The sequence below is a fragment of the Parasteatoda tepidariorum genome, chromosome 6 (assembly GCF_043381705.1).
Source record: "Parasteatoda tepidariorum isolate YZ-2023 chromosome 6, CAS_Ptep_4.0, whole genome shotgun sequence".
Taxonomy (NCBI): domain Eukaryota; kingdom Metazoa; phylum Arthropoda; class Arachnida; order Araneae; family Theridiidae; genus Parasteatoda; species Parasteatoda tepidariorum.
The window spans coordinates 27,277,218-27,300,300 of NC_092209.1; the positions used below are offsets into that span (position 1 = coordinate 27,277,218).

The 23,083-nt window shown below is 28.6% G+C and overlaps 1 protein-coding gene and 1 long non-coding RNA gene across 2 annotated transcripts in view; one reads left to right on the plus strand and one right to left on the minus strand.

Annotated features, from left to right (window-relative positions):
* LOC139425891 (uncharacterized) overlaps window positions 1-23,083 on the minus strand; it is a 100,460-nt gene that overhangs the window by 35,704 nt on the left and 41,673 nt on the right. The window lies entirely within an intron of this gene.
* LOC107440863 (methionyl-tRNA formyltransferase, mitochondrial) lies at window positions 6,733-22,746 on the plus strand (the record flags this gene model as incomplete). The annotated part of the gene is given in 9 exon segments (XM_043055311.2): window positions 6,733-7,074; window positions 8,401-8,455; window positions 11,745-11,893; window positions 13,455-13,577; window positions 14,804-14,906; window positions 16,236-16,311; window positions 19,846-19,937; window positions 21,631-21,795; window positions 22,610-22,746. Coding segments are annotated over 9 exon segments (1,080 nt in total). The 3' UTR covers window positions 22,742-22,746.

The window sequence follows — 23,083 nt, forward strand, 5'->3', positions numbered from 1 at the left end:
ACTTTTATTAATTTTATGCTGACTACAAGCAAAACAATAAGGAGACGAATGAGGAAAAACTGGATCACACCACGTGATTTTCTGGCCAATAAAAATGCACTGACAACAATGGAAAACTGCGACACCATCATTGAATTTTATATATAGTAAGATTACTGAAATTCCACAAGGTAATTCTTTTCCTGGTGCTTTTGCTAATATTTTTTTAAAATTTTTTTGAAGCTAAATTTCGTGAGTTTAATGATTTTAATGCTTGTAGATATATTGATGATTCGATTTTATTTAATTGTGATAATCATGATTTTATTTTTAGTATTAATCCTAAAGATTTGGTTTTGAAAAAAACTTATGAGAATTGCATAAATGTTGTGTATTTAGATTTTAAAATTGATATTGTTGATAAAATAATTAAAATTGGTGTTTTTGATAAACGAAAAACTTTTAAATTTAAAGTTTTTTTTTCTGTAACTTTAATACTAATTTGTGCAATAAAATTTTCAAAATTTTAGTTTTTTCACAATTGTTTAGAATTAAAAAAATTTGCAATAAAGTTGAATGTTTTCAGGAGGCAGCGAATAATTTTTTGTGAAGTTTGAGAAATAATGAGTTTTCTTGTAATTATTGTAATGTTAAATTTTTGATCAGGAAAATGATTAAGGAATATTAATTTATTATTTCTTTTTAGAGCTCTTGACTGAACAACCACAGTTAAGCATTATATTAATCTGTTACACAATCTTTACCTTTCCTATCCTTTTTTTCTTTCTACTGCGCATTTTAATTGAGGGTGCTGTTTTCTTTTATTTCAAATTTTTCTTTTGCATTGAGATAGTTTCATGAAATTGCTGTTAGACCAGTTTACTGTGAGTTTTTGTATTTTCATTTTTATATTATATTCTCAAGATTTTGCTTGAAATTTCTTTTCTGATTTCATTTTATGTATTTCTTGTATTTTTTCCTGGACTTTAGCAAAACCTTCGGGGTACTAAGAGAGCAAATTTTGACATTTATCAGGCTCTCTCAGTAAAAAATGTTTTGTTTTATGGATTCAAGAGCTGGTATCCCCTGAAGACGTCGGCTTTAGTGGCCATATTTTTTGTTTCCATTGTTTTCTTTTTCTTTATTGCTTCAATTATTCTTTTGAAACTTTGACTTTTAAACTAATATGATCAATAAACAAAAATTATGATTTTATTCAAATTTTTCTGATTTCCAACGTGTGGCATAATTATTTTTTTAGAATTGTAGGCAGTCAAAAACCATAACTTTCAAAATTTTGATTAATCTTGCCAACATTTAAAAACAATGTTTATCATTCACATGTAATGGTGTGAAAATTAACTAAGAAAGAACTTTCTTAAAGAAACATTTAGTAAAACACGAAACTTTCTACCACAAAAAGAATTTTATCACATAACCAAATCCTAGTAAGTTGGCAAATCTGGCTGTATTGCAAGATGTTCGGAATATTATTGTTTGAATTTGGATCTTGTTTGTTGCGATTTGGTGTATTTTTTACCATCTATGGTTGCCTACGAAAGGCAACCAACTTTATGAACCGTTACGTAGTTTATATTCTCTCCTTATATATTACAACAAACTTTTAGCAAATAAATTATGTCAATGCAGAGCTATTAATGTATGTAAATATGAGGGCTATTATTTTTTTAAAGTCCGATTGGTCGCTAAGAGAAAATCACAGTCAGAATCAAGAACATTTTATATGGAACAATATGATACAACATTAAGCTATTTTTCAGCGTAATCGCCGTTCCGATTCATGCATTAGTCGTAGTGCGGTATCAATTTTCCAATACCTTCATCATAGAATGCAGCCGCCTGTGTTTTCAGTCAATTCTGTACGCAGGTTTGCAGCTCGTTGTCTATGGCGAAAGTTTGTCCTCCTAGCCATCGTTTCTTCAGTTTCCCATGACAGTCAGCGTTTCTTCAGTTTCCATGGACCCATAGCGTAATTTCCCGGGGCAATTTTGTCCAAAAGCTCATCTTCGTCGTGGTATCGCTGAAGGACGGTTGATGCGGGGCCCATTCGTTGAGTTTTGTGATGGTCAGACAGCATCTTGGGAACCCATCTCAAGCAAAGTTTGCGGTACTTGAGTCTTTTACTCACAGTGGTATACAGTGCTGACCGTGAAATTTTCGGAATCAATTCACTCAACTTGGAATTTGTGAACCGGCGATTTCCGCGAATCGCCTGATCCACGCGCTGAACAAGATCATCGCTTGACACTGACTTCCTTCCCTGGACGCCTGCATCACGAACATCTGTACGTCCAGCATCAAAGTTCCTGCTCCATTTCCACGCGTTGCTATCACTCATGAAAGCTTCTCCGTACGCTTTACTCACTCGTCTATGAATTTCAGCTGCATTACTTCCTTCAGCATGCAGAAATCGAATGACGGAACGCAATTCACATTTGGCGGGGGACTCTATTTTTCGAAGCATGTTTATGTGCTCCGTGCGTGCTCAAAAATGACAACCGTTAACCCATGCTTTACCATGGCCAGCTGAAAACACAGCGCAAGACGTCTGTGCACAACCCTAGCAGATTTTACCCGAAGTTTTCCTTTAGCGACCAATCGGACCTTGAAAAAAAATAACCCTCGTAATTAAGTTTTAAGAATGAAAAAGCAATGACTGTATTTTAAAGTGTTCTACATATTATTGTTTGTTGTAGTACTTCATTTACGTTGCACTAGAGCTGCACAATCGGCTATTGGTGACGGTCTGGGAAACATCTCTGGGGATGATCCGGAAGGCATGCCATCGCAATTTTGATCCTCTGCAGAGAGGATGACACTCCCGCTTCGGTAACCCGACGACTAGCACGTGAATATATTATTGTTTGAATTTGGATACTGTTTGATTTGATTTGGTTGACTTTTTGCTATCTATGGTTGCCCACAAAAACCAACCAACTCCTTGAACCGCTACATAGTTTATATTTTCTCTTTATATATTACAACAAATTTTTAGCAAATAAATTGCGTAAATGCAATGCTATTAATGTATATAAATAGTTAAATTTAAAGATGAAAAATAGAATAAATGAATCATTTTATTCATAAAGACTTTGACAACTTAACTTTCAAACATTGTTCTAGTGATCCAATGTTCTAATCCCTCTTGTAATATGATTTTCTACCTGAGGGCAAAGTTATCAATTTGCCTTTTTTGTCAACGCAGAAGTACACCCCGCCGTTGTGCTGATAAAGAGCATAGTCACCGTTTTCCAAACAGTCAGGCTTGTAGCTGCCATCTAAATTTTTGTTTAAACAAATATCAGTAATCAAATAAACTGTCACATACAACGTCAGGGCATCATTTTAATCAAATAAAGAGTGCTTCCTTTTCTAGTATAGGAAGATGGGTATTTATTTACGTCGCACTAGAGCTGCACATTGGATTATATTCAACAGTCTGGGAAATAATAACATGCCATGACAATCCGTGAGGCGACTTCCTCAATTTAGACAAAGATCTAAAGGGGAAGGAAAATTTTTTCTCCAGATCCCTGTACCCAAGGTACTGCTCAGTGACCAACCACAACACTTTCGATTCCATAGATTGTGAGAGTATGTAAATCACTTGTACTGGGTGGTTCTTAGGGTCGTAGAGGATCGAATCAGGTCTACTTGCATGTTTGGTCTGATAGGACTGTTTTTAAGAAGCAGTGTCGAAGCTTTCAATTAAAGGAGGCAGTGCCATATGCCAGATTTTAACTCTTCGAATATATACTCACAAAAAGTGTTGTTTATAATGTGCCTAGGGGTCGAATTCTACCATAGTAAAAAAATTAGCATTTCCTACAAAGTATTCTTAAGTCTTCCTTAAAATTTAAGAAAATATATTTAAATTTTAAGAATTTAAAACAAAAAATTAATAAATTTGTTTGAAAATTATAGTTTATTCTAAATAAAATAGTCTGCTTAAGATAAATATTTATCTGTTAAAGAATTAAATTTCCTGATAAAAATAAGTTAGATTTAAGTTTTATTGTCCTCAGATCTCAAATGATTGGTGCCCGCTTTTTTTATGCATGGAGCCGTTACCTCTTTCACCTCTGCATGTTACTGACAAAGTGTACCGCCTTCTTATCCGGTTAAAAGAGCTATTCTCTCTCAGGATTTTGAGTTAACCCTTTAATGGGCCCTTTATTTCCAGTAAAGGTAAATAAAAGTATTTCTGGAATTGAAATTGTTTTGAGAACAGTAATTGATATTTAAAAAAAACAACTCATTTAGTTTATAAAAATGCCATTTTTTTGGTGGTAAATATATTTAACATGACCTATTAGGAACTTACTGACTTTTATTTTTCTTTATTTATAAACAAATTCCTTAAATGCTACAAACTTCAAAAGGAATTATGTCATCTGAAGTAGTGAGCCAATCGTCTGAAGTAGTGGGGTTTACTATGGTTACGAGGTTTAACTGTTTCAAGTAGTTGCATGCCAACTTTTTTTATTGACTGGGGGGGGGGGGGAGCGAGGAGCCAATGCAAAGTCGCGATTGCCCGATTTAATGTCTTAAAATTAATTGTATTATAATATTGTTATTATTAAATATATCTGTTTTATAGTTTTCCCATTTAAATTAGAGAAATAATTAACGTTTATAATTTTTTTATGCGCGTAACATCAATTTTCTCGTAAACAAGTTTTATAATAATTAAGTGTGCACAAGCAGTTGCAGAGTTATACTGAAAAACTAATAAAGTGTACAAATAATCTTTGGAGAATCCAAAATTTGTCATTTTTCAAACTATGAAACTATTATTTGAAGTGGAAAAAAAGCGCTCATAGTTTATATGAGCTACTTTCCAAGCCCAAGCAAAAATATTCTTTGCCGCTCATTCACTTAAAATTAATAAATAAAAACTAGAGAATAAACTGACTTAAGTTTTTAATTTAATAACATATCTATAATAAACAATTTTACAGGCATTACTTCCTGTGAATTAAAGCTCTTGATATTATACATTTCGCATAATTGTTATGTTTGTAAAATGAAAGCAAAGCGAAACTCCATACACAACTTTGATTTTAGTAATTGGAATTTCATTAAGTTCCAATTTTAATGGTTTGAAAGTAATATGTTGATTACTTTGTAGTTGAAGAAGAAAAAAATTGTGCACACAGTTATAAGACTCGTTAATAATACGATATTTCCAAAATCCGATATCTTTGAAATTTCTGTCCTCACTAACAGTTCAGACGCTTTTGTTCAAATTTTGTTACTTGAAATTGCATCATCTAAAATGACATAAAATTTTTTACACTCTACAGTACTCCCATCACAAATTAAATAAAAAATAATAATGACTTATCTATAATAGTATATTTTTTGCATGAAATTTTTGGAGAAAGGGTTTTACAATTTGTGGAATTTTTTATCCACCTAAACAGTTCCAGATACACCGAAAAATGAAAGAAGAAAAAAAGGGAAAATGAAACTCAAAGGATTGGAACTTTGACTAAACAATTGGAACAATGTTTTCGACGTAACGATCACTTCAACATTGTGATAGTAGTATATTGTGATGTTTTAAGGATTAAAAATCCAAATTCGTTAACACTAAAAATGTTTATTCAGAGGAAGTATATTTTTGTGCTTGAGGCTTTCCTTAATTTAATGTAGTAAAATTTCTAATTTAAAACATCGTCAGCACAAATTATTTAGCATATTTAAGATAACAATTGGAACAAAAGGAGAGAATTTTCATTTTAAGAGAACCGGAAAATTAATTATTAGAAGAGAAATTGACGCTGAATGCATTAACAAAATCGATGATGGCTCCCGATTTCTTCTTTGCTCAGGGACTTCTTTTTTCTCTTTCAGTCAGAATCTTAAAATAAATTATAATTTTTTTTTGTATGCATACTTTTATGATTAATATCATTTTTGCATATTTTTAGCTTCACGAAATTATTTTTAAGGAATAACTTGTTTTTCGTAAATACATTTTGAAATTCTAAAAAATTAACTTAAATAAATTTTTAATTGAGTAAATAATATATTCATTTTATGTAAAGTTTAAATTTAAATGTTTTGTAAAAATTTCTTATAAGTTACACACAATATTTTATTCCCTACTTTTTCATTCAAAACCAAATAAAAGTTATTTTTAAAATTTTTTAAAAATCTCTTATTCAAAAGTATTGCAACCCAACGAAATATATAAGCAAAGAATGGAAGAAAGATATTGGGATTCAAAATGGGCTACAGGTGGTGTAGAACAGAACTATGGAAAAACTTCACTTGCTCTTACCTTAGCGTGTGGAGAGTCATAGAGGAATTAAGTACATTAGTATCGGTCTTGGTTTACAAATGGATTAAAAACATATTAACTACGAGGCTATATGGAACAGAAAACTAGATTTAACGTAGTTCTAAAAAAAAGTGTTGTGGAAAGTTAAAAAAATACATTTGACATTTAACTACGAAAAATATTAAGAAAGGGGATAATGTCGTAGTACATTCCTGTATAACTGAGAAAAGGAGGAAAAGAGAGGGAGTAGGGTCAGGACATGGAACCGGTCTTTTCCCCAGATGGCGTATTCGAGAGTTGACTTGGAGCCATTTTCAACGATTGTCTCGGCCACCGAAATTAAAAAGCATTTCCATTCAGTACCTTGAGCTGAACAGAAATAAACAGCCAGAAGTGTTTGTTTAAAATTCATAGAAATGTAAATAAATATGCTGAACAACGAGTAAGTCGTCGAGGTTTAAATAATGTTCAGTATGGTTACAGGAAGCTCGTTTAAATAACTCGCTTAAAATTTTAAAAGAAAGTATTAAAATGATGCAAGCATTCAGTTCAAAATAATCTTTCCAATTGTCTGTTTTTCTATTTAAATTTATACTTAAAATGATTCTTAAGCAATTAAACAGACTTATTACTCTAAGTCCTTATGTGAAATCTAAACTAATAAGACTGTTTTCTCAGTCTCTGTCAAAGCCATTAAATAATAAAATTGTTAAGCAATGGAAAGTAGTATTTTATGGAACTGACGAACTCTCAGAAGTTACACTGAAAGCTCTAAATAATAATAGGTAATGCATTTCATTGAGTTATTCTTAACATAAATTATATTGGTTTGGGTAAAATCCTAATATACGTTGCATGATTTTAAAAAATGTCACTAGTGCTGACATGGCGCGTTGATACTTATTTGATGGCCACAAATTTTTGTTAACGTCGAAATGACGTTTTTATGATTCTAGCAAGAAACCATAGAAGATCGTAAACTGAAAATGGAAAATACATATTGGGCCATAGCACTTACTTTTAAAAAAAACATCAATCTAGGATATACTGGGCAAATGTACAGTGGCACAAAAACTGCAAAACTAAAAGAATTTAACGCAGTATTAATATTGACACAAAACTATTAGGGATATTTCCGTATTGTGATCTGTCGCCCCAACTGCAGTCGCCAAGGTGCTAAATAGATTTTAAACTTGGAATAGAAAAATAAAATAAAAACATATGGATGTTTGCCCAGGGGTGGCTACGTTTTATACCTTTTGAATTGGTCCCTTTCTGGGAATTTTGCTTCAAATCTCTCTCAGGTTGCTGACCGGAAGTTTCCCAGACTTGGCGATTATTCTGCCGCAGGTCACAATACCGAGATCTACCCTAAATATTATACAACGACGCTAAACAAGCATTCATAAAAAATGTTTGCAAGAAAAAGTAGCGTCAGATAAAAATCAATCCTGAAAGCCAAATTTAATTATTAAATTTCCGCAGAAAATTTTGCATAGAAAAACAAACACCAATAAAACATTCATTGCATCTGTACACTTCTCTTATCTGTACAAGCAAAAATCATAATCACAACTTCAATTACCCACCACCAATACAATCTCCTCATTTTTGCAATCTGCGCAATTTCAAAACTGTTACATATCATCATATATTAATATATACATATCGAATTTTTTCACTTAAAATTTTCATTGTTTTCCACTTTAAAATTTTCAGGATTTTCCACCTTTAGAATCGTCGTGAATCGAATGTGTCAAAAATGGTAGGTAATAATATTTCGGAGGGGGCAGAAGTTATGCATTGTTTAAAAATCAATTTTGAAAATTTTTTTTCCTCGTAATGAGTCCTGTTTTTAGAGGCTTCTGAATTTTCAAGTTCATACTGTACTATAAATTTCTTAACATTTCTAAAGACAAACATAGTCATTTTTTTTTCTTTTACATATTATATAATTTTTGGTTAATTAATGTTTCTATAGATTTTAGTCTAATGACTGTTTATTTTTCATATTTCCTGTTTTCATAACACTTTGTGAATGAGATTTTTTAATTGTCACTTATTTAGTGTGAAATCAGTCATAAAAATGTCATACTGTTCGAATATTTTAGGTTGTCCCCAACTCCTCTCAGAATAGTTAAAGATCTTCACGTAGTTTGTGTAAAGGTAAGATTTTTAAATTGTCAATTTGATAGTATATTGTTTTTATTGTATATTTAGTAGATACTATTTTAATTATGCATAATTAAAAATGTTATATAATATGTAATTGTGAAAGGCTATAAATTCTAGAGAATGCTAACCAACTTGTTCGAGTTATAATTCAAACAATAACATTATCTAAAAATTCTGAAGTAAAAAAAATTATAGCAGCTGCTTCAAGCTTTTATATTGACTTATAAGTTATTTCCATATCTAATATGCAAATTTTAAAATCCATTTCTACATGAATATGTAAAGATATAAACATCTGTAAATCGAAGATAAAAAATGGAATTTTTTTTAATATAGTGACAAATTTATCAACCTTATGTTACGATTTATGTTCAGGTATAGACAAATTTTGCTTTCATTTTTCTACATAAATATAAACTCTAGTTAATCATAAGTTTATTTTGCCAGAATATGATTGTCGTGGAACTTTGTTGAAAATATAAAATAATTCATGGGGAAAGTCTTGAAGATGTAAAGTTTCCATTGAAGAAGTTAATGTATGCCACTTTCAAATATCCCTACTTTATTCCAAGAATTAGATTTTTGGAATCACCTGTCTTTTTTACCCATAAGGGCCGTGGTAACCAAGAAGGTAGAGAATCGTACTCTGGTCCGGAGCAGTCGGTTTTCAATCCTTGACTCCACTAAGATCCACCGAGTACATGCGATATATGTGCTCATAAAATCTGTGGAATTGAAAGTCCTGTGGTCGGTCACTGAGCAATACCATTGGTACAGGGATCTGCGGAAAATTCTCTTCCCCTTCAAATCTATGTCTAAATTGAGAAAGTAATCTCTTGGGATGGCATGTCTTCGGATCATCCTCAGGGATGTTTCCCAGACCGTCGCCAATAGCCCATTGTGCAGCTCTAGTGCAACGTAAATGAACTTCAACGACAAACACAAAATAATATTTTATTTTTGAAAACTGTTTGGTAAACTCTAAGGAGAAATCTTCATTTTTATGTACATATGAATATGAAATATATAAAAATTTTGAAACAAGCCTGGAGGGTGTAGCTGCATATCTAAGCTCTATAGAACATCTCCGTCCACCTAGAAATCGAAAGTGTGAGTGTCATGTATACGTTAGCATAGTTTTCGCCAAGGAAAGTTAAGGAATCCATGTCTTGGCTATCAACTGATTTAATCTATTGCCAAGGCTCTCTTTTTTTAGCCTTATGCATTCAGATGTGTTGGCTGAAAAGAAGAGAAATAATAACAAATTTTGATGAATTCAATATATTAGCAATCATGTAATGGTTTTTGAATTCCATGCTGATGAGTTAGGCAGATGTAGAAGGAATTTCTAAAAATAAATTTTTGTCTGTACTCAATCTAAGGTTGTGGTATTAAGAGATTACGATTTATATTAATGATTTCTTTCAATAAGAAAAATATTAAATAAGATAATATGTTACGCATATTTCAGCATAACAGTGACTTGAAATATTGCATTTTACTATTTTAATGAATGGAGAAATTAAAGGAAGTTTTTTTCCCTCTCTCTTTTTAACAAACGATTTTATGTTAAATGTTGTGTAATAAATTGTGTTAAATATTGTGCAATATTGTTAAATATTGTGCAATATTGTTAAATATTGTGCAATATTGTTAAATATTGTGTAATATTGTTAAATATTGTGTAATATTGTTACATTGGTATAGAAGGAATTTCTAAAAATAAATTTTTGTCTCTACTCAATTCAAGGTTGTGGTATTAAGAGATTACCAATTATATTAATGATTTCTTTCACTAAAAAAAATATTAAATAAGATAATATGTTATGCATATTTCAGCATAACAGTGACTTGAAATATTGCATTTTACTATTTTAATGAATGGAGAAATTAAAGGAGGTTTTTTTCCTCTTTCTTTTTAACAAGCGATTTTATGTTAAATATTGTGCAATATGATTATGTGATAAATGTAATTTTTTTTTTTGAACAAAGAATCAATACTGAATAATTTCCGATTAAGGATTCTTAAATTTTATTTTAAAATTAATCAAAATCAAGCATCATAGTAATATCATTTATCAATTTATTTATAATTCTGCAAAAAAGTTGTTTAACCTTCCGTTAGTCGCGCGCACTTCACAGGTGCATCCCTACTGCACTTCCACCTCCTTTGCCGTCAATAGATTTTTCCGGGGGTCGAGCCTAATGTTATGTTCCTAACTTTGGATTACTCAAATGTCCGTGTAAAACCGACCTTAGAACATGTCGATGGAGAGTTGGAACCGCTCAAATCACTCCTCTGGTGCAGAGCGATCATTGATGCAAGTATTATGGATATAATATTTTTAGGAATTAAATATATATATTTTATCTCATTTTCTGTCCTTCTCAACGTAGCAGGTATAAATGGTCAAGTTACATTCACAGAAAATGGTTACGGAGTAAAAAACAGCACAACCTTCTTGCGTCAATTGGTTGAACATCTTGTGATGGAGGAAGAGATCCGACGCGGGAGCAAGAAAAATTTATCTTCGGTACTTCGCTAAATAAGTTTTTTGATATTTATCTCTCTAAAGAGTCTTAAATTGGTAACAATTAACTATTTAAACTAGACTAAATTTCATTTGGCTTTCAAAAAATCAGAAACACCTCATAGGTGCAACGCGATTAACCATGTCGGAAACAAGTGCGCGACTAACGGAAGGTTAAGGTTAAAAAAAACAACAACATGAAAATGGTTTGTTTTAATCTTAGAATATTATAAGTGTTTTTTGCTTTGTTTTTATTTTAGAATTGTTAGAAATTCATTATTCAATATCAATTATTAATTTATTCACAATTATGCAAACAGTTGTTCGCAACTTCTGTTAAAAAATAAAAAATAAATTTTAAAAAAAAGTGTAAAAATAGTTTCTTTTACTCTCTTAATATAAGTATTTTTTGCAACTTAAATTGTATTGCCGCTTCAGTTTCTTGGAATTATTTATTTAACATTATGTATTACTATTAATATAGCTTATCAGATTATTTGGCTGGTATATGCAAAATAATTAAGTAAATCAGATACGTAACCATAATTACTTATATATTTTTTGTCAAGACTTGTACGATAACATTGTTTATTTTTTTGCTTACATAATAAAGTTTTTGAATTTATTTCTGGAAAAACTAAAATAAATTTAGCCACCTGATCTTGTCTTGTCTATAAATATATTATTATTGTAGTTTTAGCAAGTTTTCTTTTTTATTCTTATACAAGTTATGTTACATTTATTTTAAGTCAGATTGTCCAGTTAGAAGATATGCTTCATTACACAATCTTCCACTCTATACATGGCCATATTCACTTACACCAGGAACTTATGATGTTGGAATCGTTGTTTCTTTTGGTCATTTAATTCCCACAGAAAGTATTCTTGCTTGTGAATAGTAAGTAAGTTTTTTATGATGATGAATAGTGTTCATGTGTGTTGTTTTAATTTGTAACTGGTATTGCACAGCCGGCCCCTTTTTTTGTGTTTACAAATGTCAATCTTCAACTTTGTGGCCTTGTAAATTTAAACCCAACCTAAAAAACTACTAGATCAAGTGTAGGGTACTTTTTGATGAAACTAACATGCATTTGAATTATATGGATAAGAAACCCAGAGAAACCTTTTACTGTTAGTAAAGTGATTCTAACCTATAATCTACCTCAGAAGATATTTTAGATCAGCATTATGGTTAGCATGAGCCAAATCACATCATTTGGAGGCGAGCACTCTCCTTGTGTGTGTTTCTTTTAATTTTTTTAATAACCGTTGTTAAACAGCCGATGCAATCTCAGGTTTACTGAGATACCAATTGCTCCGGACACGCTAAAATAATTTTAAAAAAACAGTAAATTACTACTAAGTTAATTTTTCAAATATTTGACTATCTTTGCTTGCTTTTTAAAAGGTATAACATGACATAAATACTATAAAGTGGTGAATTATATAAGCCTATGATTATTTAAAAATAGTGGTGGATAAAAATCTACTAAATTGAATTTGTTAAACCAGAATCACAATTGATAAACCACCACTTTAAAAAATATATTTGCTGTACGGAGCAAGGTATCTCTGGGTTTACGACAACTAATGTTCAACTCTATAGCCTTGTAATTTTGAACCCTATCAAGAAGACAAGGAACTCTTCGATCAAGTATTGGGAGAAATTTACCTTCGTGGAAGACTTTTAGGTGGAATTAACCCATATTTTATTTACATGGAGAAGAAAACCATGGGAACCTCACACGGTTAGCCTGCCGGCAAAAGGACTGTAACCTAGGATCTGTCTACAACTTAGAATATTATACATCACCATTGTGGTCAATGCAAGCAATGGAATTCGTATTGACCAGCCATCGCTGGGATTCGAACCCGGTTGACCTCAATGGAGAGCAAACACTCTATCCCCTGAGCCACCACCGAAATGCTATCATTTGAGGATGGAGAAAAAATAACCCCTTATCTTTGCTGAGGTAGGTTGTGTATATTTTTCCAGCATTTTTAAGTAGATCAATCTCGTCAAGGATAAAAAAGGAGAAGTGCCTTATTTAAACTAAACTTTAATAAAATTTTAAAAATAAAATCATAAGCATCCGGGATTATAATCATACAGCATCAAAAAGGTCAAACCTAAGAAAAAGTGCGAAGGACAACACAAAAGAGACAGAACAAAAATTTGCAATGGTATATATACAGTTCATAAATTCAGTTTAGTTCGTCATACTTCAGGCCTGGTATAGAAGTCTGCAGGTTTGCCAGGTGCACTGAAACTTTGCTACTTGAACCTAGTATGTTGATTACACCACAATGTTAAGTTAGAATATCATCACTGCTATAAATTGTTAAACCAATAAGATTTTGTTGGAATTTCAAATCATAAGTGATTTCTTGTCTTAAACTACATTGGTTTGATCTTAATCGGAATGTTATGTGAAGTTTTTTTAATATTTTTGTTTCAGTGGAATCATCAATGCTCATCCAAGTTTGCTTCCCCGCTGGCGAGGAGCTGCACCCATTTTTCATACAATTCTAAATGGGGATGCTGAAACTGGAGTTACTATTACTCAAGTGTCCCCCAATAAGTATGATTTTACCATTTTACATTTCTTAGTTGAGATATTTGGCTGATAGTTTTTATTTCTGTTGGTAAAAGCTTAATTTAAATTAATGCTTCAATTAAGTTCTTAAATTTATGTCTTGTTTCTTTATTATGTTTTGTCCATTAGTCATAATTTAAGAACATTTTGAAAACGATGATGATAAGATTGTGATTTTTTCTAAATAAAAGAAAATTTGCATGCAAATATTTGTTTAATGGCTTTACCAAAATATTAATAACTATATTTGAATTGTGAAAAGTTAAGACTTAAAATATATTTGGAAATATGAGATTAATAAACTTGTTGCATTGTGAGTGCGAGGATTAATTTAGGATTTTTGTCTCAATGCCAATTTTTGTAAGTAATTTTATCTGGATCATATTTTTAATGTAAAATTACAGAATTGTAAAAAATACTCCATAAAAAATGAAATTTTAAGCTTGAAAAAAACAACAAAGATGAACAAAATTTGAAAAACAAAATTTATATGAATCTTGTTAAAAATATTAAATATCTTAAAAATAATTTATAATTAGCCTATTGATTTTGTGTGTGTGTGTGTGAAGGTATTGTTTATTAAATAAAATTATAAAAATTCCAGTGTCTAGAGTTGTAAAATGGTAAAAAAAAAAAATTTGCATTTTTCTAAGGTTTTTATTTATTAAATACTGATATGATTTGATTTATTAATGCATAATAAATTATTNTTTTGCTGCCTTTTTTTTAAACATTTTACAACTTTTCTTTACTTGTCAAATCTGCTTGCATAATTATTTGTTTTCATAATGCTTTCATTACATAAAAAATCTTTTTCAATACCAACAAATTTATTCTGTATCTATTATATGTTATAAACCAGAACATTCTTAAAAAAAAAAAAAAAAAAAAAAATTTGCATTATTCTAAGGTTTTGATTTATTAAATGTTGATATCATTTGATTTATTAATCTGTAAAGATACTGATAAACTTTAAATAAATCAATCTGTATTTGCCCTTAAATTACATTAATTTTTAATTAAAAATAAAACTATATTAATTTTTGATGTACTTTCCAAAATACAAAACTACTTGATATTCCCAGTATTGAAAGGCAATGTAAGAAAGAGCCAAGCTTGTGTTGGATTTTGAAAACTTTATTAAGTACCTAAATTACTTTTTTTATTAATGTACCTTTAATTTAATACTTTTATTTAATACTTTAATTTAGGTTTGATGTTGGTAAAATTCTGCTTCAAGAAACATTTAGAATACCTGATGATTTTACCTCTAAAATGTTGACTGAAAAACTGAGTAAAATAGCTGCTGATATGGTAAGTTATTCATTCATTATGTTTATAAGCTTATTGAAATGTAATGAAGTTTTTTAATGCGCTTTGTTTTGTAATTATAAAGGGACATGTTTTTCTTATATCTCGTATTTACTATAACTATTAATGAAGAAAACTCTCTTGACTTTTATTCCATTTATGTTGCTTGCTGCCTTACTTTTATTTCTATAAAAATAAAAAAATCTAATTTGCTAATAAAATAAGTTATTCTTTTCACATATGAAAGACTTAGGACAATATAATCAAAAGCCCTTTTTTTAAAATGGCTTGTAGACAATAAGATGTTCCACAATTTCCTTGTAGACTATGAGACGTTTCTTGATATTGTGCTGTCCTCTAGGTATATTCCCAGAAACTTGTAATGATAGATATAGCATAACCAACTGCATTTGGCTAGCAGTGAATGTAATGAATCCCCACCCAAATTTTGATTTAAAAAAAATAATATCTCTGCGAGTGGTATAAAAACCAATAAAACAGAATTAAATCATTCAAATAATTTATCTTTTATTGGGATTCTTTTTTTCAGAATGATTACAATCGCGATAGTGAACAATAAGTGAGACAGTAAAAATTCTTTTATTAAAAAATTTAAAGATTTAAGAAATGAACAATTTTATTTTAAAAGAAATATATTTATTTAAGAGATAGTGATAAATAACATCAATTGTTGCTTCATGTTTATCCTTATATTACTATAAAAATATCTATAGACCCCTTGATCCTGAAAAATACCTCAACCTGAATTTTAATTAGAATCAAATTAAAATTATATAATCCAAATAATGTGGGCAACAAGGGAGAATATGTAAGAATAAAAAAAGAAAACTTAAAATACAGGTGAACTGTTGCAGGATCAGGCTATATCATGTGACTTACTCTTTCCTGTGGCTTCTGTCAATAAAGTAGATTAAGTGGTAAAGCTTATATCAATATTAATACGATATAATATATTGCAATTTTATGTTATTTATATATGTTTAAAATTAATAGTAGCATTAACTATGTTATGCAGCCATTGATTTAATTAATAACTTAACTACACTATGTTATTAATTTTTAAGTAATGTTATTAAGTTTAAAGTAATTTTTACTCTTAAATAAATTTCTTGAATTTATGTTTCTTCACTTAGAAGCAATGACAGAGTGGCAATTTAGAAAAATATAATTCATAAAAATTGAGAATCTCAAAACTTTTTATTTCAGAAATTTCATATGAAGTCTGTGTGAAACAGATAATGAAATGATTGTGTCATTATACACTCATTTCGCCATTTTCTGAACTTTTTCTAAATAAGTTTGATATTTCAGATTATACAAACCCTGCAAGACCTGCCACACTACATTAAGTCAAGCTATTCGCAGCCAATTAGTGGTGTCATTTATGGTTTGTGTTATTTTATTTACTATTCCTAAATCATTTTCTTTTAATTCAGTTGAGTAATTAATAAGATTCTAAATATTTTTTTCTGCAGATACTTAAAATAATTTATATTAATTCTGTATCGAGTTGATGATCAGAAATACAAATGTTTTATTTTCTGTTGATTGTAAATTTGTTTTAATAAATAAACTTATCATGTTTGCTTTTTAAAGTGTAATATCTTAATTAAAAATAATCAAAAATGTAAACAATGTAGCTTTAATCACTTTCTTATAATCCACTCTTTCTTTCATACTACATTTTCCATTTTGGTTAAAATGTTTGCTATTACATTTTAACCTAATGAACTATATATGGATATTCAAAATATAACATAATTGTATTTATTTAAAATCTACTTTCTTTTGGAATATATTTTCCAGCCTGGCTATGTCTGACTTATAAATTGAAAGATGCTTTTTTTTCCAAGTTATCCTAACCTAATAATGAAGTTATCAAATTCACAAATTTTATAACAAGATTGGGGACCTTTTAGTGAAAGAATTTGACAAAATTAGACCTTATAAGTATGGAATGACATCTTTGAAATATTACTCTTTTTTTTTTGAAACAATGCTCAAAAAGCTCATATTTATAATTTTTTTTTTTTTATAATATGATCAAAATGCATTTATATTAAATTTGTCCTTAAAATTAATGCTATAGCAAGTTTTAAATTCAAAAAAAAAAAAATTTTCAATTTAAAATCTGTGATAAAACATCTAACATCTTTATAGTTTATATGCTTAGTTAAAATTTATTTCTTTTCATTCTAAATACTGATATACATTAAATTCATAATATTCTTTATTTTGTGTGTTACATTTTAAAGTTTCTATTAACTTGGAGCATATGCTAATTTTAGAACTTGGTAGTTGGTTTCTTCCATTGAATCGATTTTTTTTTTTGTTACTTAGCTGTAAAATACTCTTACATAAGAATTTTTTTATAAGTTTATACATACAAACTGGAAAATAGATAAAATATAGACACAATTAAATATTGATGCTGTACTTGGTTTAATGTATAATCTGGTTGCTCTCTTCTATGGGAAGAATTTCTATAATTAAATAAAACTGTTATCGAAAGAGCATGTTTATAGAAAAATACCTTACACCTGGGAAATTTTTGTACAAATTTTTAATGTAATTAAAAATTTTACATAAAATAAATTAAACCACTCTTAGTTTTTTAATTTAGTTGTTTAGTTTATTAGAACAATCATTAAAAATAACAATATTAATTATTTTTATTTTGAAGTTTTACTGCTTCAACTAAATATGTAGAAGAGACCTCTGGCCGAATTTTTTCGGAATTTATGTGCTAACTTCCCTAAGACTTAATATCTTTCTGCAAGATACTTTTAATTATAATTACTAATTTAAAGTAACAGAAACGTTATGTTATAAGACTTACTCGTATAGGATAAAAGTGTTTATGTTTTTCATTAATTGTAAATGAAATACTTTTTTTTTCTAGTATTATGAGCGATATTCTGTCATTTTGTAGGCAAAAAAAGCACTAATTATTACTTTTTTTCGAATTTTATGAATCAAGAATACACTAAACAAAAATTATTAAAAATCGTTAAAACCTTGACAGTAAGTATTTAAAAACAGATCGATGCCGCAATCACGCTAATCTGACTGTACTTTAATCTGAAAAGACGTTATAAAAATGCTGGTTTCGTTTTGAGATTCAGTTCTTGAATATGCGATCAAACTTCCTGTGATATAATAATATTCGTATTTTTTTTAAAAAAATCTTGATAATATTAATAGTAATATCTGAGCAATGAAAGACACGGGCAGAATTTTTTTAAAAAAAACAACAAAAAAAAAGTGAAAACCTGTAGCAATAATTGCCGAAAAATAATGAAAACACTACATAAATTTACGATGACGTAATTTGTGAGTGGAAGACTCAATTGATTGATTTAAAATTTTCGTGTGTGCAATATCATATTAAAATATTAAATCGATTTCATTTCCACCAAATTTACAAAAATTGACTTATGTACCACAATGATTGTTTAATTCCTTTGCTACAAATTTGAATTAATATTAAAATTCCCACTTACAGTCATATTTTATTAAAATATGGTGTTCTTTGAAAAAATAAAAGAAAAAATATTATTTCTGGAGCAAAGTATATTTTATTTAAACTTCCATGATTTAGGATTTTTTTTTATTAATTTGAAATTCTAGCTGAAGCAAACTAGTCATTAATGACTTTATTTTATTAAATGGAATATTGATAGAAAAATCTCAAGCATCCACTTCCAATACGAGAGAAAGGTATCTTTAGAATATAATTCTGAGGAGAAAAAAGATAAGCAACATCTTTTGAAAAATTCTGCCGAAAAGAAAATCAAGATTTTTTAGATCCTAAATAAAAATCTTTTTGCTGGAAATCTGTAACGTTCTGCGACAGTGCCTCAATGATTCTGTCACTCAGTTGGAGTACCATATTTCTTTTCTATTATTTTATCCTTTTGTGCTAATAAAAAATGTTGCTATCTTAAAATAACATTTACTAAATTCAAATATCCTTATTAAGTAAATTGAAAAGTCACATGTATTTCGTTAAAGATTGCATCTTTCCATTGTAAAGTTTCGCACTCTTATTTATTTACATTACTTTACTTGCATTTATTTTTAAATTGTCATGCTTTAATATTTATATTAATCTTTTTTTTTATTGCAAACTAACGTGTTATTCTGGTATGCCTTTTGTACTAGTTACAATCAAAAAGTTAAATAATTTTAAAAACCATATTTTTATTTCTACATTGTTTGATTTAATAAATATTTTTACTTTTTTATATTGTTACTAACATTTATTGCATTTTTTATCTTTTTAATTTCTACTGATAATTTTGTCAATTATAAAAAAAAATATCATTCTAGTTTTAAATGTTTTATTCCAATATTCTTTTTAAATAGGTTTAAAAAATGAAATAAAAATCTAGATCCAACACTGTCACGACTAAGCTTGCAAGTTTATTTTCAGGAAATTGCTTTACTTTTATTTTGAAATTTTTCTTTCTGTAATGGAATATTTTTCGAAGTTCCCAAAGGATTATTTTGAATCGCTTAAATTTTATTCTTTTTTTCTCTCTCAAGGAAACTGTTTTAGTATGATTTTTTTCTTCATATTTCCCTAAACCCAGGATTATTAACAATTCGGCTTTTTCCTCCCAAGTTGTCAAGACAATGAAAGAAAAAAGTGTATTACTGCAACTATATAAAAAGGAATCATAATATTCATTTATATTTTCTACATTTAAGTTGAAGAATAATGTTAACAGAATTGACACATATCTGTAAAAATGATTAATGTTTTTAAAATAGTAGTATTTGTGATTCTGCCTCATGAGAACTAAGTAATCAAATTTTTATGTTGAACATTAAAGTGTGGCAAAAAACACTCACATTTTGCTATCTCATTTGTTTATTTATGTTATCAAAATGTCTTAAATTAAGATATTTATTATAGCACCAAAAATCAAACCTGAAAAATGTAAAGTCATTTGGAACAATGATACTCCACTTGCGATTGAAAGAAAATTAAAAGCATTTGGGGAATTTGTAAGTTTTTTGTTATATTTTTGAATTTATGAGGAAATTTAATTTTTATTTATTATTTTGTTTTACTTTAAACATAAGAAAATATATATTTAATATATTTTCGTTCATGAATGTTTAATATTTTTTTTTTTTGCTCTATTCTCAATTAACAATTCGATTTAAAAATTTTGAAGGATTTACTATCAAACATCAAATATTTCTTTTATTTTTTTTTTCTAATTTTTTTCTCTATAATTTATGCCTGTCTGAAAATGTCAGTTTTTAATCAAGTTCTTTACATAAATCACTGGATTTTACCCAATTTATAATACTTTCGTTACTAGCAGTTTGTAACTTAAGCTAAAACTATATGTCAGGTTATATATTTATTGCTAGCCTTCATAAGCCACATAACAATAAATTCTGGTGTTTGCTCATTTCTTTTTCCTTGATTGTAAACAGCTTGTATTATATTGGCTTTAACAGTGGCTAACGATGCAGCAACCTTGCATATATATGAAATAAAAAATTTTAAATTTCATTAAAAGTTTTTAAAAATAATTGGAATTAGAAAATTTAACAATACACAATCGTAACTATAAGTGTGCGGAGTGCCAAGGAAGAAATATTATTAAAAGAAAAACTTTAAAAAAAGGGTGGTGGCATAGTGCACTATGAAAAGTAAAACTAAGTATAGTTGGTAGCATGAGAAACTTGTATAATAGGTTTGAAACTAACATTCGTCAGGTTTGTTCTTACTTCGACATTTTATAATTTTAGGAGCCATGGTAGCCCAAGGGTAAGAGCATAAGACTATGGTTCAGAGGAACGAAGTTTCGATCCTCAGAACGCTAAGGTCCACCAAGTACATGTGATATACATGCTCGTAAAATCAGTGGAATCAAAAGCTTTGTGGTGGGTCACTAAGCAATACCTTGGATATAGGCATCTGGAGAAAAAAAAATTCCTTCAGATCTATGTCTATATTGTAGATGTAGCCTCACAAATGGGTGGTGCTGCCATCTATCTCAAGATTTCGAGCTAAGTCCCACTTTTACCCTAATGGTGCTTCTTATCAAAACGAAAGGCACTTCTTCCTGACTTAATTTGTAAGGCCAATGACTGGCAAGCTTGACTTATCCATTTTTTATTAGAAACAACTATAAAACTATCAATTATTATTATTAAAGGTATTTTTGTTCATAATTATTGTGAAATCTGTTTTAGCAACATTTAGAAATAGTATAATAATTTTGCAAATTAACGAGTAGTCAGGTTTAGCCTTCATATAAGAGGGGAATACCACCCAGGTTAGAGACCAGGCAGATTCTCAACCCATTGTCTTGTTTCTAAAAGATAAAGAAAGAATTTTGTCAGGGGTTTTAAATATTTTAGAGAAGTTATTAACTGGCTACAGAAACTTTCTTGTGTCTTTACTTGTGTTTGAAAGCCTGTTTTTTTTCAGCTGTTTAAAATGTCGTAGCGAAAAATTTATCCGTAACAGAAAATAGTAAAAATTATAAAACTTTTATATAAAAAAAAGAATAAACTTCCTAAGTGTAAATAAACTATGTAAAAGGAAGCAATGTATATAAATTATTTTTGATATTATTTTTAGTACTTATCTTGAGTTTGGATTCAGTGAGCTTTCATTTATAAGATTAATAATTTATTCTATTTATTTATAAATTTTTTTGTTTAATATCAATTTCAGTTTGATTTATATACATACTGGAAGGATATGAAGGTTGTAATCACTAAATGTGTTTCTGAGAAAGAGGCTGAATCAGCTAATATTTCATCAATTATTTCATCTTGTGTATCTTCAGGATTTTGTTATTTCCATAAAAGGAGAAAAATTCTTTTTGTGAAGTGTAAAGTAAGTTAAACAAATATTTCTTGCATTAATATCAGGTATTATATCTGTTTTGAAATTTCATTTTATTTAAAAAAAACTGTTTACACTATGTTTGTAATAGTTTAAAATTATATACTTATTTTTGATTAAATTGTCTAAATATATATGAAGTAAAAATAAATTAAAGTTTTTTTTTTTTTAGAAAAAGAAATTTATTTATTAAAGTTAAAATTTTGTGGGGGAAACTTAATATTTTGGTACTTATATTGCCAATGCTGGCAATAAAGTTGCAAAACCATTTTAGTTTTGAAATTTTACAATAAGTATATTTTAATAAACAATATGTTGTCATTAGAAAACATATTTTCTGCAAAATTGGAGTTTGACTTTTCGCTTTTAATATTTTTGAAAGTTATGTGATTGGTTATAAAAATAAAATTTTTACCTAAATTAAAATTTTTTTGGTTTCAAATTGATTTTTAAGATCAATGTTTGTTTTTTTCTTCTTTTTTCTATATACGAGTTCCATAAAATATGCTTTGCGAAGAAATATAAGTTTAGACAATTTTTTTTTTTTGTAAGGCATGCTGGTTTTAACCCAGTTTGAGAAATTTTTTCAAATGAAGGGTTGCCAAAACACCACTTGTGTCCAAAGAATTAAAACATTAAGCTTCAGTCAGATTCTTATTGCTGCAAACTCAATTCTTGACTCAATTGGAATTCTTCATTAAATGTTATATAAAGTTAAATCTTTTTAAAAGTATTGGTATTTACAAAAATAATATTACTAATTTATTTATTTTTTTTTATTTTTTTTTCATTTGTTTTTTTTCAGAATGGCTGGTGTGGAATTACAAATGTAAAAATACCTAAAAAAGGACGCATTACAGCTTTAGATTTTTACAATGGTTTTATTAGTAAAGAAAATCCTGTAAATTGTTATTTTTCTGAGAATAAAAAAAGCTAACACAACTTTCTTTGATTTGTACTTTTCCCCCCTAAAAATATGCATCTTGTAATTTACTCAGCTAGTACTTAAAATTTCTGGGAAATTTGTTCTGATATAGAAAAAATTGTTTCCACCCAACAGATCACACAAAGACAAAAGTACTATTTCATAAAATGATTCGCCTACCTAGAAATGGCACAATTTTTTGAAATAAGATATTTTTGACGTAAAATTTTTTAGAAGTTTGACAATTTCTCTTTAAAAAAATTAGTTTGATGTGAATTTCAATTTATACAATAATTTTAGATTCATTCCATTTTCTGTCAGTGTTGTTCAGTATATGCATTGAGCTTTATACTT